Genomic DNA, 15,498 nt, shown 5'->3' with positions numbered 1-15,498 from the left:
TTTATTTATTTCTAGGAGAGAGAGAGAGAGAGACAGCGTGAGTAGGGGAGGGTCAGAGAGAGAGGGAGTCACAGACTGAAACAGGCTCCAGGCTCTGAGCTGGCAGTCAGCACAGAGCCCGACGCGGGGCTCGAACCCACGAACTGCGAGATCATGACCTAAGCGAAAGTCGGACGCTTAACCGACTAAGCCACCCAGGTGCCCCCCCAGGATTCACTTTCTTAAGCTTGCTGGTGATCCTTTGCTCTTCAGGCTGCGGGAGGGTGATGCACACGTGTCCTTTTTTATTCCTTAAACTGCGTGTGTGTGTTTAAATAGATTTAACTGTAGATGTGTTTAACAGTCACTTCGGCACGTGTTAAGCATTCATTATAAAAACATTTAAGTGCTCATTTTAAATCTTTTTTTTTTTTTTTTTTGTGCTTGTTTTCAATCTTTATGGAGACGCCTGAATTATTCTCCAAAAGGACTGCCATTTTATACCTTCGCCTACAGCGTGCAGACTGCCCGGGACGCTCCGTCCGCAGGGGCAGGCGCCGGGGTCTTGTCCTGTGGCCGCTGCCGGGGGTCCCGCCAGCGCCTCTCTGCGCGTGTGTTCAGTGGGCTGTTCCTCGCGGGTCCCGGGCCTTCCGTGCGAAGGTCAAGTCTCCCTGTTTCCGCTCCTGTCTCTGCCGTTCTGAAGGCCGCGTGCGAGTCGGAAGGTGCGCTGGCAGCTGCGGGAAACACGGGGTCACCGGCCTGGGAGCTGCCCGCAGCCGGGGCTGGGCCCTCCTGCCCGGCGCCCCGCACCCTAACCCCGGCTCCCCGGGAAACTGGTTTTTATTTCCTCCCACTGGGCTGGGGTCCTTCTCCGCTTCCCGGGACCGCCCGCCGGGTTTTGAGCGTGAGGAGAAGCAGGTTTGCGCGTGGAGCCGGGGGTGCGGGTCCCCCAGGGAGCACCCCTCTTCCTCGTCCGCGGCTCCCGGACGCAGGCGGAGGAGGGGCCCTGGGGAGGGCAGCCCGGACCGGCCTTTGTGACCAGGAAGGCGGGCCTCGGTGGTTTCCCGCGGGAGAGTGAGCGCCCGGGGCCGTGCGGGGCCAAACCCACGCTCCTCAGGGAGCCCGGGAGCCCGGCAGCCGCAGCCTAGCCCTGCTGCGCCGCCGGGGCGGGTGTGGCGGGTGTGCGCTGGGCTGCGCCCCTCTGTTAGCGAAGCTCTGCAGGGCCTTTGCCTCCAGGTTTATTCTGAGAGAGAGAGAGAGAGAGAGAGAGAGTCCCCAGCAGGCTCTGAATGGCCAGCGCAGAGCCCCACGTGGGGCCCCAACTCGTGAACTGTGAGCTCACGACCTGAGCCAAGATCAAGAGCCAGATGCCTAACTGACGGAGCCCCCCAGGCGCCCACTTCTTTATTCTTTATCTACAATTTTCTACAAACGGTGCGTGATAAAATATAACGCTGCAGGTGGAGCAGTGCTGGTCCTGAGCCGCTCTCCACCCTTCTCTACCCCTCTCCTCTATCCACATCCTCCAACCTCTCCTAACGGCCGTCGTCCCAGTGTGTGCCAAGTGGTATTTCGTGGAGGAGTTGGTTTACGTCTTCCTGGTGTCACATAATGTTTTGCGTCTTTCATGTGCTTATTTAAGGCTGTTTGTGTGTCTTCTCTGGAGATATGTCTATTGAGATCTTAGCCCACTTTGAAAAATGGGATTGTCTTTTTACTCTGGAGTTGTAAGCATTCTTTATATATTCTAGATGTAAGTCTCTTACTAGGTATATGATGTTCAAATATTTTCTCCCATTCTGAGGATTGTCTTTTCACTTTCTTGATGGTTTACTGCAAAGCATAAAAATTCGTAATTTTGATGAAGTCCATCTTCTTTTTTCTAGCTTGTGCTTTTGAGGTTATATCTAAAAATGACCATTGGCTAATCTAATGTGCACAACAATTTTCTTCCAAGAGTTCTGTAGTTTTCATTCATGTATTTAGATGTCTGATCCGTTTTGAGTTAGTTGTTGCATATGGTGTGAGGAGGGGGTCCAGCGTCGTTCTCAGATAACCAGTCCTAGCTCCGTTTATTAGAACCCATTGCTTGTCTTGGCACGTGTCATGTAAGGTAATTTTGCTGTAATAACTATACATACTCATTCTGTTTCTCTGGTGGAAGCCTAACTGATACAAATACATCAAGGTGAACACATAGGTAGTATAAATGACAATTTAAACATATTTTTGCTTGTAACTGTTTTATTCTATCTGATTTATTTTTAATCTTTTTTAAAAATGTTTATTTATTTTTTGATAGACGGAGTGTGAGCAGGAGAGGGGTAGAGAGAGAGGGAGACACAGAATCCAAAGCAGGCTCCAGGCTCTGAGTGTCAGCACAGATCATGACCTGAGCCAAAGCCGGAAACTTAACTGACTAAGCCACGTAGGCATCCCCATTCTATCTGATTTAAAAGACAGAGAGAGAGAGACACACGGAATCCGAAGCAGGCTCCAGGCTCTGAGTGTCAGCACAGATCATGACCTGAGCCAAAGCCGGAAACTTAACTGACTAAGCCACGTAGGCATCCCCATTCTATCTGATTTAAAAGACAGAGAGAGAGAGACACACGGAATCCGAAGCAGGCTCCAGGCTCTGAGTTGTGCTGTGCTGACGCACAGAACCCGATGCGGGGCTCGAACACATGCACTATGAGATCATGACCTGAGCCGAAGTCGGGCACTTAACCAACTGAGCCACCCAGGCACCCCTGAAACAATAATTTTTCATTAGAGAATTGGGGTCATGGAGCAGCCACCCCAAGAACCAAAGCGATGGGTGAATGCAGAGAACATAGGGCAGTGTGTGCAGCAGACGCTGCTGAACCCGGTCATGGTAGGGACATCTAAGCAGCAGCTTCAACAAATTCCTGGATGCTGTGTGGTCTCACATGAGAGGTAAAAATGCTGGAGACTCACTAGGTTCTTGTGGTGAACATTGGAGGAAAATTCTCCAGTTTGGTCAGGGGAAGGGAAAAATAGCCATTCTGAAATATGTCCAAGGGGCGTTGGGGGTGGAGAAAGAACCGCTTTGAAAAACGTCCAGAGTGTTCTCCACAAGTCCTGCCCAGCAAGGGAAAGACTACAAGAGCTTCATCTGACATGGGGGAGAGGAAATTACACAACCCCAGCTCTCTCTGGTCTTCATGTCTCCCTCAAAAAATCAAAAATAGAACAACCATAGGACCCAGCAATAGCACAGCTAGGAATTTACCCAAGGGATACAGGAGTGCTGATTCACAGGGGCATATGCACCCCAGTGTTTATAGTAGTGCTTTCAACAATAGCCAAATTGTGGAAAGAGCCTAAATGCCCATGAACTAATGAATGGATATCAGGAAGATGTGGTTTATATACACAATGCAATGCTACTTGGCAATGAGAAAGAATGAAATCATGCCATTTGCAGCAACGTGGATGGAATTGGAGGGTATTATGCTGAGTGAAATAAGTCAGAGAAAGATACCATATGCTTTCACTCATATGTGGAACTTGAGAAATTTAAGGCAATGGGGGAAGGGAAGGGAAAAATAGTAACAAACAGAGAGGGAGGGAGGCAAACCACAAGAGACTCTTAAATACGGTGAACAAACTGAGGGTTGATCAGGGAGGAGAAAATGGGGGATGGGCACTGAGGAGGGCCCTTGTTGGGGTGAGCACTGGGTGTCATATGTAAGTGATTAACCACGGGAATCTACTCCCAAAACCAAGAGTGCAATGTACACTGTGTTAGCCAACTTGACAATAGATTATTTTTTTAAATAGTAATAAAAATAAAATAGCCTACAAGGCCCTGTATGACCCAGACTCTCCCCCCCAAAAAAAGGAAGATTGTAGGATGGCTCAATCGGTTGGGCATCTGACTTCAGCTCAAGTCATGATCTCACAGTTTGTGAGTTTGAGCCCCTAGACAGGCTCTGTGCAGACAGCTCAGAGCCTGGAGCTGCTTTAGATTCTCTCTCTCTCTCTCTCTCTCTCTCTCTCTGCTCCTCCCCTGCTTGTGTGCACTCATGCTCGCTTGCGCTCTCAAAAATAATTAATTAAAAAAAGAGTTAAAAAAAAGAGTTTTTTTTAGAACAAGGGAGAGAAAAAAGGACAACAAACGACACTGAAGCGTCCACCACCCACAGATACAGCGAACAGTAAATGCAGCCCGACTCAGACAGATGAACAGAACACTTGATGCCAAGGCTCTATATCAGTTCCGATTTCTCAATACATAATGTCCAGCTTCCAGCAAAAAATTATGAGGCACACGAAGAGGCACGAATAAAACCCCCCACACAGTCTGAAGAGACAGAGCAAGCGTCAGAACCAGACTCAGTCTGTCATGGGTTTTGGAATTATCAAACCAACCAATTCTGTCTTCCATATCTGGAATTTGGTTATTTCAAGCATGTTGAATCCTACCATATGTAACCTTTGAGATGGGTTTCTCCTCCTCCCCCACTGGGCATAATTCCCTTGAGAGCTTTCCAAGTTGCCTGCGTGAAGAGTTGATTCCTTTTTGCTGCTGAGTAGAGTTCCATGGCATGAACCTGCCAGTTTAAGCAGCACCCTTGAAAGGACACTGGGGCTGTCTCTGGTTTCAGCTATTATGAACAAAGCTGCTATGAATATTTGCATTCAGGTCATTGTATGGACATGTGTTTTCATTTCCCTAGGATAAATGTTCAAGAATAACAATGCCAGGTGTATGGTAAGTGGGTGTTTGGTTTTGTAAGAAATTGCCAAAAAATTTTGCAGACTGAGCGGCTTTGTCATTTTACATTCTCACAGCGACACGTCAGTGATCTAGTTTCTCCATATCCTTCTTAGCATTTGGTGTTACTATTTTTTATTTGAGTCATTCTGATAGGTTTATAGGGATATTACCCCATACTCAGATTGATTATTATTTGTGTTTTCCAAATGGCTAATGATTTTGAACATATTTCATGTACTTATTTGTTATCTGCTATTCTCTTTGGTGAAATTTTTATGTCGTTTTTATTTTATTAGAGAGAGTACACATGAGTGGGGGAGAGGGGCAGAGAGAGAGGGAGGGAGAGAGGGACTGACAGAATCTCAGACAGGATCCATGCTCAGTGTGGAGCCACAGGGCTTGATCCCATGACCCTTGGGACCATGATCTGAGCTGAAATCAAGAGTCAGACACTTAACTTACTGAGCTACCCGGGTGCCCCTTTATGTCATTTTCTAATTGGGTTGTTTAAGAGTTCTTTACATATTTTAGATACAAGTCTTTTGTCCAGTATGTGGTTTACAAATATTTTCTCTTAGTCTGCAATTTTGTCTTTTGAAGGAAAAATATCTTTTACATAGCAAACATTTTTTAAAATTTAAATTAATTTAATTTAAAAATTTTCTTTTATGAATTGTGCTTTTGGGTCCTAAAAATTTTTCTCCTGTTGTTTTCTAAACATTTTTTAGGTTTCCATTTTACATTTAAGTTTGTGACACATTTTTGAGTTAATTTTTATATAAGTTGTGAGGTTTAGGTAGAACTTTATTTTTGCCTATAGGTATCTAATTATTCTCCCAGTGTCACTTGTTGAAAGACTGTTCTTCTCATATTATATTGGTTGTATACTTTTTGTCAAAAATCAGTTGGGACAACTCAAAATTCTTCAGCAGATGAACGGTGTTTTTTTTTTTTTTAAGTTTGTTTATTTTGAGGAGGGGAGAGAGTGCGTGTGTGCATCGGGGAGGGGCAGAGAAAGAGGGAGAGAGAAGAAAATCCAAGCTGGCCCTGAGGCTCAATCTCACAAACTGTCAGATCGTGACCTGAGCCAAAAGCAAGAGTCCGACCCTTAACTGACTGAGCCACCCATGCGCCCCAACATGTGAATAGTTTAAACAAACTGCGGTACATTCACACCATGGAACACTCACAGCTCAGTGAGAAAGAAAACCAACTACTGACTTACACAACAACTTGGATGGATCTTAGAGAATTATGCCAGGTGAAAAAAAGTAAATGTCAAAGATTACATGTTATATGATTCCATTTATGTAGTATTCTTTTAAAAAAAATTTTTTTTAATGTTTTATTTATTTTTAATTTAAAAAAAAATTTTTTTTTTATGTTTTATTTATTTCTAGGAGAGAGAGAGACAGCGTGAGCAGGGGAGGGTCAGAGAGAGAGGGAGTCACAGACCGAAAGAGGCTCCAGGCTCTGAGCTGGCAGTCAGCACAGAGCCCGACGCGGGGCTCGAACCCACAACCGCGAGATCATGACCTAAGCGAAAGTCGGACGCTTAACCGACTAAGCCACCCAGGCGCCCCTATTTTATTTATTTTTGAGAGAGAGACAGCATGAGCACGGAGGGTCAGAGAGAGAGGGAGATAGATACAGAATCTGAAGCAGGCTCCAGGCTCCGAGCTGTCAGCACAGAGCCGGACATGGGGCTTGAACCCACGAACCATGAGATCATGACCTGAGCTGAAGTCAGACACTTAACCGACTGAGCCCCCCAGGCTCAGTATAGTATTCTTAAAATTATGGAGCTGGTGAACCAGCCTAGTAGTTACCAGGAGCTGGGGAGGGAAGAGGAGCTAGAGAAAGGACCATGGCTGTACCTAGAAGGTAGCCCCAGGGGCGCCTGGGGGCTCAGTCGGTAAAGCTTCGGACTCTTGATTTTGGCCCACATTGTGATCTCATGGTTTGTGAGGCTGGGCTCCATGGGAGCCTCCCTCCCTCCCTCCCTCCCTCTCTCTCTCAAAATAAATAAGCATTCCCCTCCCCCAAGAAAAGGGTAGCCCAGGCATCCTTGTCACGGAGCTATTTTTGTTTCTTGACCGCAGTGATGTCATGTGCACCTACATATGTGCCAAAATGGCTAGGAATTAAATGCAAGCAAATGAGTGCGTGTGAACCCGGTGGAGTCTGAACAAGCTTGCTGGCTTGTATCCATATTAATCTCCTGGCTGTGATATTGTACTACAGTTTTGCAAGACATTACCATTGAGGAAATTGAGTGAAGGGTATACAGGATTCTTGTGTAATTTTTGTTTTAGCTGCAATGTGAATCTATAGTTATCTCAAAATAAAAAGGGAAAAGCAAAATACACGTTATCTCTATTCCTCAAAAACGAAAACAGAACTCAGCCAGATATATCTGTGTGACTGTATTTCTAGGTTTTCTATACTGGTCCACTGATCTGTGTGTCTGTCTCTCGAGAAATAGTTCACTATCTTGATTACTGTAGCCATTATAGTAAGTCTGACAGCCAGTGCAGTGATTTCTTTATTATTCTTTTAAAAATTGTTTTAGCTCTTCTGTGTCCTTTGTCTTTCCATATAGATTTTATAATGAGCTCGTCTATATTTACAAAAATCCTTTCTGGGAGTTTCATAAGAATTGTGTTAAACCTATAGACCAGTTTGTAGAGAATTGACATCTTTACTCCGTTGAGTGTTTTAAACCATGAACATAGTCTGTCTCTGTTTATTAAATCTTAGATTTCTTTCATCTGGCTTTGTAGTTTTTAGCATACAAATCCTGTACAGGCTTTATTAGGTTTATATCTAAGTATTTCAGTGTTTTTGAGCAATTGTCAGTAGTATTTATTGTATTTTTAATTTCTGTATCCACATGTTCATTGTTACCATATGCAAGCGTGATTAGTTTTTGTAGTTTGTACCCGGTAACTTTGCTGACTCATTAGCTGTAGGAGATCGTTTTCTTGTTATTTATTTTTTAGGAATTTTTAAAACCTGGATTACTCGGGATTTTCTACATAGGCCATTGTATCACCTGAAATAACGATGGTTCTGTCTCTTCTGTTCTCCCTGTGTCCAGCTACCTGCCTGTATACGCTGACGTGCAGGAGCCCTTCGTGTACCTGCAGAGCAGCCACGTGGAGGTCAGCAGCCTGTACCTGGGCGTGCCCGCCAAGGCGACCGCGACACTCGTCAATGGCACACTCCTGCCCACCCGGTTCCACTGGGGCAAGGTGAGCGGCCGCCCGGCCAGGCACCAGGCTGCGGCCCTCAGCGCCGAGGTCCCTGCGGGGAGGGACGCTGCACCCCAGGCGCTCCCCAGGAGACAGGCTCACCTCTCCCCCGCGGCCTGTCCGTTGCCCCGCCACGTACAGAAACGCTGGGCTCCTTGAAGGAGCGGCACGTCTGGTCCAGTTTTCCCTGCCCTGCCTTCGGAGGGTCTCAGTTCCCTCCCTGAGCGGGAGGTGCTGGGGCAGCCAGCTCGGCACACCCCGCCAGCCCAGCCCGTGACCGGTCCACGCGGCAGCAGGAGCCCATCCAGGCGCCGCCCGAGGGGCTGCTGTGGCGCTTGCCTCACGTGCCATGGTGGGCAGCGTGGTGCCCGTAGAGGCAGGTGCCCTCTGCTCCCCAGCACCCTAGACCTCCCGGGGCAGCTCGTCTAGCCCAGCAGCTCCTGGCAGGGGTGAGGCTCCTGCAGGGTCGGGAAGGGGACGCAAAAGGACCGGCGGGTTATCCCACCCATGAGCCCCCCCCCCCCCCCCGGCCGGGCACGCTGCCGTGCTGAGCGCTGTCTGGACCCTGGGTCCACGCAGCGACCCCAGCGCGTGCCAGCAGCCCCGTCTGTGTGTCTGCCAGCTGCTGGGGCGCCAAGCACACCTCTGCACCGCCAAGGTGTCCCCGAGACGCGGCACGCTGGGCCCCAGCGAGGAGCGCCAGCTCATCCTGGAGTTGACGGCCCACACCCAGGTGGGTGAGGTGGCTGGGGGCTGGGGGGCCAGGGGGCACCCTATGGCTCTGCACGGGCAGGGAGGCCTGCCTCGATTGGGTCTGGGGTCCCCATTGCTGTGAGGCCTGCTCTCTACAGATACAAGGTCAGGGAGCCCGGAGCAGGCCCCAGCGGGCCCATGTCTGGCCTTCGGCCCCAGCTGACCGCCCCCCCAACCCCTGCAGCCAGAGGTGGGCCCCGCTTTCCAATTAGATGCTGGGGGGCTGGAGGTGGCCTCCCTTCCCAGGAGGGGCCCCGGCGCGGCCCCAGGAAGGCCGTCAGGGCTGGTTGCTGGCTCTCTGTTTGTGGGTCTTGTGGGGAGATGCACAGACACAGTCTCGCTTCCTCACGGACACACGTGGAAGCCGTAGACTTTCTTTCTCAGCTGCGTCTGAGCTCGAGGGTGATGGGCAAGTGGGCTCGGGCGCAGAGCGGACCTCACGTGGGAAGGGCTTTATTTCTGTCGTAGCAACGTCAGAGTAAGCGTGTCGCTTCTCCAGGGGCCCTCCCAGGGGTCTCCCCTCCTTCAGGCCCCGATGTGTGGAGCGGGCTGAACCAGGAGCCCGAGGAAGGCGCCAGGCGAGGCTCCCTGAGGGAGGGACCGGGGACGCTTCCACGGAGTGAGACTGCACAGAGGCGCAGACCTTTGCGCTGGGCGCCCCACGGCGGCCACCGTGCGAGGGACGACATCTGAGGCCGCCCCCGGGCTGGGCTGCAGTGACGTGTCCCCGGGGGGCTCTCTTACAGCACGAGCTGAGCGACCTGGCCCTCCCTTGCACGGTGTCAGGCATGAAGGAGCCGCTGGTCCTGGGCATTTCTGGGAAGCCCCAGGGACTGCAGGTGGCTATTGCCATCTCTGCGGGGGACCCTGACGGCAGGTGAGCCCGGGGCCGGGGGGTGAGTGACCGTACAAGGGACGAGCCTACCAGTGGTGCCCTGTGGGACCAGCACACTCCCAGCTGATTCCGCGCCAAGAAGGACCCTCACCTCCTCTGTGGGAACAGGCCTCCCTACGCAGCCCTGGCCTGTGCGCCCCCCCCCCCACTTGCCGGCGTGATGTCCGGGCGGGTCGGAGCCCCAGGGACAGGCCGCAGGCAGCCTGGACTTTCCCACAGGAGGCCCGTCGCCCAGGGGCAGGGAGAGTGTATGGAGTTGAGGCCCCGCTGGCCACTCGGGTGTGTCCTGGGGTGACAGCTGAGCGGGAGGCGGTGCAGGGTGCACCTCGCGTGCGGGCAGCTCTCGCACTCCCACCCAAGCGGGCTGGCCGGGCAGGGCCAAGGGCGGCGTGTAACGTGGTGCCCCGGGCCCGGGACAGTGTCCCCGGCGCAGAGCCGCGACCAGACCGCCTGGAGGAGCTCCGCCTGGACTTTGGCTCCACGGTGCCCCTGTGGACCCGCGTGAGCCGCCAGCTCATCCTGACCAACCGCTCCCCGATACAGACGCCTTTCACCCTCAAGTTTGAGTACTTCGGGAGCCCCCAAAACAGCCCGAGTCGGAAACCCAGCCTGTAAGTGTGCTTTTCCAGGCGCAGGTCCCGGCGGGGGGCGGTGGCTCAGGTGGCCAGAGGCCGGCCCGTGTCAGGAGTGAGATCTCCGTGCTCTGAGACGGGAGAAATGCGGAGAAGCAGTTCCCGCCGGCCCACCTCCCACACCCTGGGGGGGCCTGCGGGAGAGGCTGGGGTCGTGGCGAGGTGGAAGGTTCCGGTAGGTCAGGCAGGTGCTGTGACAGAGGCATTGTGCAAAGCTCCGACTGGAACTCAGCCAGGCAGCAGTAGTTACACCCCAGAAATCGGCGGTTCACCAGCAGACACCTCACCGCTGACCCTCTCAGGTCAGGGGGAGCCCAGCACAAAAACCATGGCCGTGGGTGGCGGGAGCCACCAACGGTTTATGACCCTTCACTTCCCTGCTCTAGGGAAGTTAGCGTTCGCTCGATGCCGGGCCTTTTGCAGAAGGCTGGCTGCGGGGTGGGCTTGTATCTGGGATCCTCAGGGCCCAGAGCCCAGGCCTGACTCCCTACCCAGCGTCCTCCGGCACTTCTCAGAAGGCATCCCCAGGCTGGAGGGTGGCCTGTAGCTGGGGTGCTTTGGGTGGCAGGGGTGTGGCCGGCCCCAAGGGAGGTGGGCAGACCTGAGTCCTCCCCTGAGAGGGTGCTGGTCTCTGGGAGAGGGGGTTCAGCTCTGGGGACAGCCCTGACGGCTCCATGCTGTTTCCGGGTCGTCTGGTAAAGCCCTGACATGCCCCCTGCCCTGCTGAAGACGTCACGGATTCGAGAACACTTGGCCAAGCGAGAACGGCTGAGTAAGAACCCTGGGGTGGGCCAGAGCGGGGTTTCCTGGGCGTCCTCAGGCTGTGGGCTGCTGGCCGCGGGGAGGGGGCCCTGGCCACAGACCCCACGTCAGCGCCTTTTCTAGCAAGACCGCTGAGAGGGCCATGGCCCTCCGGGGCCCCCTTTGGATGGAGGCCATCTTCTGGCCCATGCACAGGGCCTGGTTTTCACTGCGTTGGGTGGCAGCTCCTAACAGACGTTTCCCACTGGGGTGTGGCCCCCAAGGGGCAGAGAAGGGTTCTGGGCTCCCGGGAGGAGGGCGGTGGAGCGGCTGGTCTGGTGGGTGCGGTGCTGACTCCTGAGGTTTGGACCTCAGCCCTCCCCGGGGGCCCTGAATCTCCGCTCTGGCTCCCGCCCAGCCCTGATGGAAAGCATGCTGTCCCACGGGAAGGGGGCCGCCTTCTTCGCCTGCCCCCCCCAGGGCCTGCTGGGTGGCCACCAGCAGCTGCGCGTCGACGTCGCAGGCTGTGCCAACATGTGGGGCGAGTACTGGGACGACCTCGTCTGCACGGTAGGGACTCGCCCCGGGCCCTGTGCCCCCCGCCCCCGGCCCCCTGCCCCCCGCCCCGCAGATCTCTGCAACGGAAGCCATGCCCATGAGCTGGGGACGGGCATTCGCATTCGCGGCAACGACAGGGACGCGGGCAGGAGGGGCCCTCATGAACAGAACCTCCCACCCCTTCTCCGCGCTGGGGAGGGCATGGGAATCTGATGGGCCCGGATGCGTGGCCCGCGGGGCAGCGGGTGTGGACAGGCAGGAAGGGCCTCCCAGAGCCACACTGTCACCGGCCCTGGACGCATCCCCTGGCTCTCCCGTGGGCCCTCCACTCACCCGGCGTGACGCGGGCGCCTGCTGCGCGTGGGCTCCGTGTGGAGGACACAGGGACAGTTGAAAACCGGTCCTTGGGGTGGGGGTGGGGTGGGGTATGTTGTCCTGTTAGGGGAAGGGAGGCCCTGACCCGGGGGGACGGGGAGCCAGGGAGTGCCGTGGCAGCAAGGGTGACAAAGGACCGGCGTGTGTGCAGGTGGGGGACCTGCCGCCCGTCGTCATCCCGGTGCACATGGCGGTGGTGGGCTGCCCCCTCAGCTCCCTGAGGACCACCTACTGCACCATGGACCAGGTGCAGAAGGAGCCTGTCATCAGGTGACCCTTCCCCCACCAGCCTCATCCTCTAAGCCTTGAAACCCTCTGCCTCCAGCGCGGCTGCCCACCCCGCCGGTGGCTCTCCAGCTGCCCGAAGCCGCTTGGTGCCACCCAGCAAGAAGGCCCCAGGGCAGGGCTGCCCCGGGGAGAGAGGCCTCCGGGGCCATGGCTGCTGTCCCACGTTGCGGAGGACTTGGGGGGGGTGGCAGAGGTAGCAGATAGTCCGTGTGGCCTGAGGTCAGGGCCGGGCCTGGGGCCCCGCACCACGAGAGGGGATCAGCTGGGTCGGTGGGGGGACAGGGGGCGTGGGTGCTACCAGGCCACCGCACGGGGAAGGCCTCCAGCCCAGGGCCCCCGCGACTTCAGGACGGACCAGTGTGGGCCTCCTCCCTGCCTCAGCCCCAGCCCCTCCCTGAAGCAGGCCTGAGTGGGGGGGCGGGGGGGCCAGGCCTGCGCGGGGGGCGGGGGGGGCCAGGCCTGAGTGGGGGGGCGGGGGGGCCAGGCCTGCGCGGGGGGGCGGGGGGGGCAGGCCTGCGCGGGGGGGGCGCGGCTAGGGCTGCACTGAGCCTGCTCTCCCGCCTCCAGGTTTGGCACCCAGGTCTCCGGGGGAGACACAGTCACGCGGGTCCTTCGCTTGAACAACTCCAGCCCCTGCGGTAAGGGGCTCGCGCTCAGGCTGTGCCGGGCGGTGGGCGAGGCCCGGAGGGACTCGGGGACCCAGGAATCCAGGAGCCTGGCTACCGAGGACCCTGAGGGCCAGGCTGGGGCGAGGCCAGCGGCGGGCCATGTCAGTGACAGCTGCTTTCGTCCTGAGCTCCGGGCTTGCCCTTGCCCAGCCCGGGTCCCTGAGTGTGCGGGGCCTCGGATGCTCTGTTCTCTCAGGCTCGCTCTGCATCGGGACACACACGGGCAGGGGCACCTTCCCTCGTCTGCTTAGCCAGCCGTCCCTGAGCCGCAGCCAGGTGCCAGGCAAGCTGCTGGGGATCCAGGGGCACAGCACGGCCGAGTCTCCACGGAGAGGCTCCTGTGCTGACGGGGGTGCTGAGTGCATCCAGGGGACTGCTGGAGGGTCGCCTGGAGGGGTGCAGGCCCCCCACCCCGTGGAGGGGCGTCCAGGCCACGCCCAGGAGGGAGGACGAGCCGGCCCAACGCGGAGCGTCTGGGCCTCGGAGGAGCTTCGGCACCTGGAGGAGGAGGGGTTCTTCACCTTGAGGCTAGGCCACCCCATGGCTGAGCCTGAGTCTCCGGCGGGCAGGGCCCGGGCAGTTCCGTCTTTAAGCTCCTTGGTGGTCGTTAGGGATGTGCAGCAGTTGGGGGGCGCGGGGGACGGCAGTCCATGACCTGCTCAGTTTGCCCACTGGGTCCGGGTGGTTAGGAAAGGGACACTGAATTCGCGCTCTCGTCAGCTTTATTAAGATCTCCTGGCTTCTCCAGGGGCGCCTGGCTGGCTCAGTCAGTAGATCATGTGACTCTTGACCTCATGGTTGTAAGTTTGAGCCCCACGCTGGGTGGAGAGATTATGTAAAACTAAAATCTTTATTTTTTATTTTATTTTATTTCTTTAAAAACTAAAATCTTTAAAAACAAAATCTTCTGGGGGCGCCTGGGGGGGCTCAGTCGGTTGAGCGTCCGACTTTGGCTCAGGTCATGATCTCACGGTTTGTGGGTTCGAGCCCCACTTTGGGCTCTGTGCTGACAGCTCAGAGCCTGGAGCTGCTTCAGATTCTGTGTCTCCCTCTCTCTCTGCCCCTCCCCTGCTCACGCTGTCTGTCTCTCTCTCAGAAATCAATAAAAAAATTAAACAAAACAAAACAGAACCTCCCGCTGTTTCCAGCAGTTTCACTTTTAGCTGCTGTGTTGTTAGCCGGTGGAGACCCACATCTCATCTGTGCCCGTCCCTGTTCTCACCCCGTGTCATTTTGAGAAGTTTCTTGGTGAGCAACCAAGAGAGCGGAGCTCTTTAAAAGCCCCACCTGGCATTGTCTTCTAATAGGAGAAATCAATGATAGATTTCTTCCTTGTTTTGTGATTCATTTTACTTGTTCTTTCTCGTGCTTTTTGTGACTTTGTTCTGTTTCCTTTTTGTTTAATGTGGAATTTCTCTCTCCTTCCTTCCTTTCGGTGGTTCCCTTCCCGTCCCCAGGGGCTCATCATGTGCACATTTCTGTCCTTACTGAACTTCAGAGAATGGAGGTCACTGGTGGCCTTGGTGAGAGGGATTTGGTGGGTTTAAGAGGCAGATGCCAAGGTAATAACTTGAAGAAATGCAAGCTCGGCCCCCAGGGGTGCTCACCAGGCCTCCCGCAGGGCTGGGGAGTGGCTGAGAGCAGAGGACGGTAGGCGATGGTGGACTGGGCCCGACTGGTGTGCTGTGCAGGTAGAGGTGGTCCTGGGGAGGTCGTCTGGCAGACGGAGGCTTGTTCAGGGTGGGGACGACTGGCCTTCCCCTCACGCTCTTGGAGGCTAGAAGGGGGGACCTGGCTGGCCCCAAGAGGGGAGGGGAGGCGGCACAGACGCCTGGCGGTACATGAGCGTGTGGGGATGGGGCGCCAGGGCTGTCTGGATCTGGGGCCACAGGGGGCAGCACACGTGTCAGAGAGCAGGGAAGGCGTGACATGGGGACCAGAGGGTCAGTTCGGTTCTCCAGGGCTAGGCTTTGCCAGGTGAGTGGAAGCATGGGGGTCACGGGGGGGGGGGGGAATCCTGGCAAGATGGTGGCGCCCAGACTAGCCTGGCTGGGGAAGGAAGTGAGAGCATCTGGAGGTGACAGACGGAGGGGAGAGGGCGGAGGGAGAGGCTGGAGGGCCTGGGGGAGCTGCGGGGAGAGTCACAGATGCAGCCCTAAGGTGCACTTGGCCGTGAAGGCATGCAGGCCTCCTCCTGCAAGGGGGCACCGCGCCTCCACCCTGCGCGCAGAACAGGCACCATCAGGGCTTGCAGGACAGGGTCCAGGGAAGACGCGTCCGCCCCGCCTCAGCCCTCACCCCCTGCCCCAGATATCCGCCTGGACTGGGAGACCTACACTCCGGAAAACAGGGAGGACCGGCTGGTGGAGCTGCTCGTGTTCTACGGGCCACCCTTCCCGCTGCAGGACCAAGCAGGGAACGACCTCTCGTGCCCAGAGACCCCTGAGGGCAGCAGCTCCTTCTGGTCCCCGAGCCCCTCCAATGAGTCTGAGTCCAGCCATGAAGCTGTCCAGTCTGTGAGCAGGGGGGAGGTGGGGGGGCGGGGGGAGGAGGAGGCAGGGGGAAGGAGGAGAGGCAGGGGGAGGAGGAGGCAGGGGGGAGGGAGAGG

At 55.5% G+C, this 15,498-nt stretch overlaps 1 protein-coding gene across 1 annotated transcript in view; it reads left to right on the top strand.

Moving 5' to 3' along the window:
- The window catches only part of DLEC1 (DLEC1 cilia and flagella associated protein), a 72,720-nt gene that overhangs the window by 52,022 nt on the left and 5,200 nt on the right, over window positions 1-15,498 (top strand). The window contains exons 20-28 of the mRNA XM_039237169.1: window positions 7,827-7,980; window positions 8,603-8,713; window positions 9,480-9,610; window positions 10,048-10,239; window positions 10,962-11,032; window positions 11,420-11,571; window positions 12,086-12,204; window positions 12,790-12,860; window positions 15,201-15,406. Coding sequence (XP_039093100.1) covers window positions 7,827-7,980; window positions 8,603-8,713; window positions 9,480-9,610; window positions 10,048-10,239; window positions 10,962-11,032; window positions 11,420-11,571; window positions 12,086-12,204; window positions 12,790-12,860; window positions 15,201-15,406 — 1,207 coding nt within the window. The remainder of the gene's footprint in view (window positions 1-7,826; window positions 7,981-8,602; window positions 8,714-9,479; window positions 9,611-10,047; window positions 10,240-10,961; window positions 11,033-11,419; window positions 11,572-12,085; window positions 12,205-12,789; window positions 12,861-15,200; window positions 15,407-15,498) is intronic.

This window comes from Hyaena hyaena, unplaced genomic scaffold, assembly GCF_003009895.1.
Source record: "Hyaena hyaena isolate Hyena2069 unplaced genomic scaffold, ASM300989v1 scaffold_121, whole genome shotgun sequence".
In the NCBI taxonomy this organism is placed as follows: Eukaryota; Metazoa; Chordata; class Mammalia; order Carnivora; family Hyaenidae; genus Hyaena; species Hyaena hyaena.
Note: the sequence above shows the minus strand (reverse complement) of the source record. Positions and strands in the feature narration are given on the sequence as shown.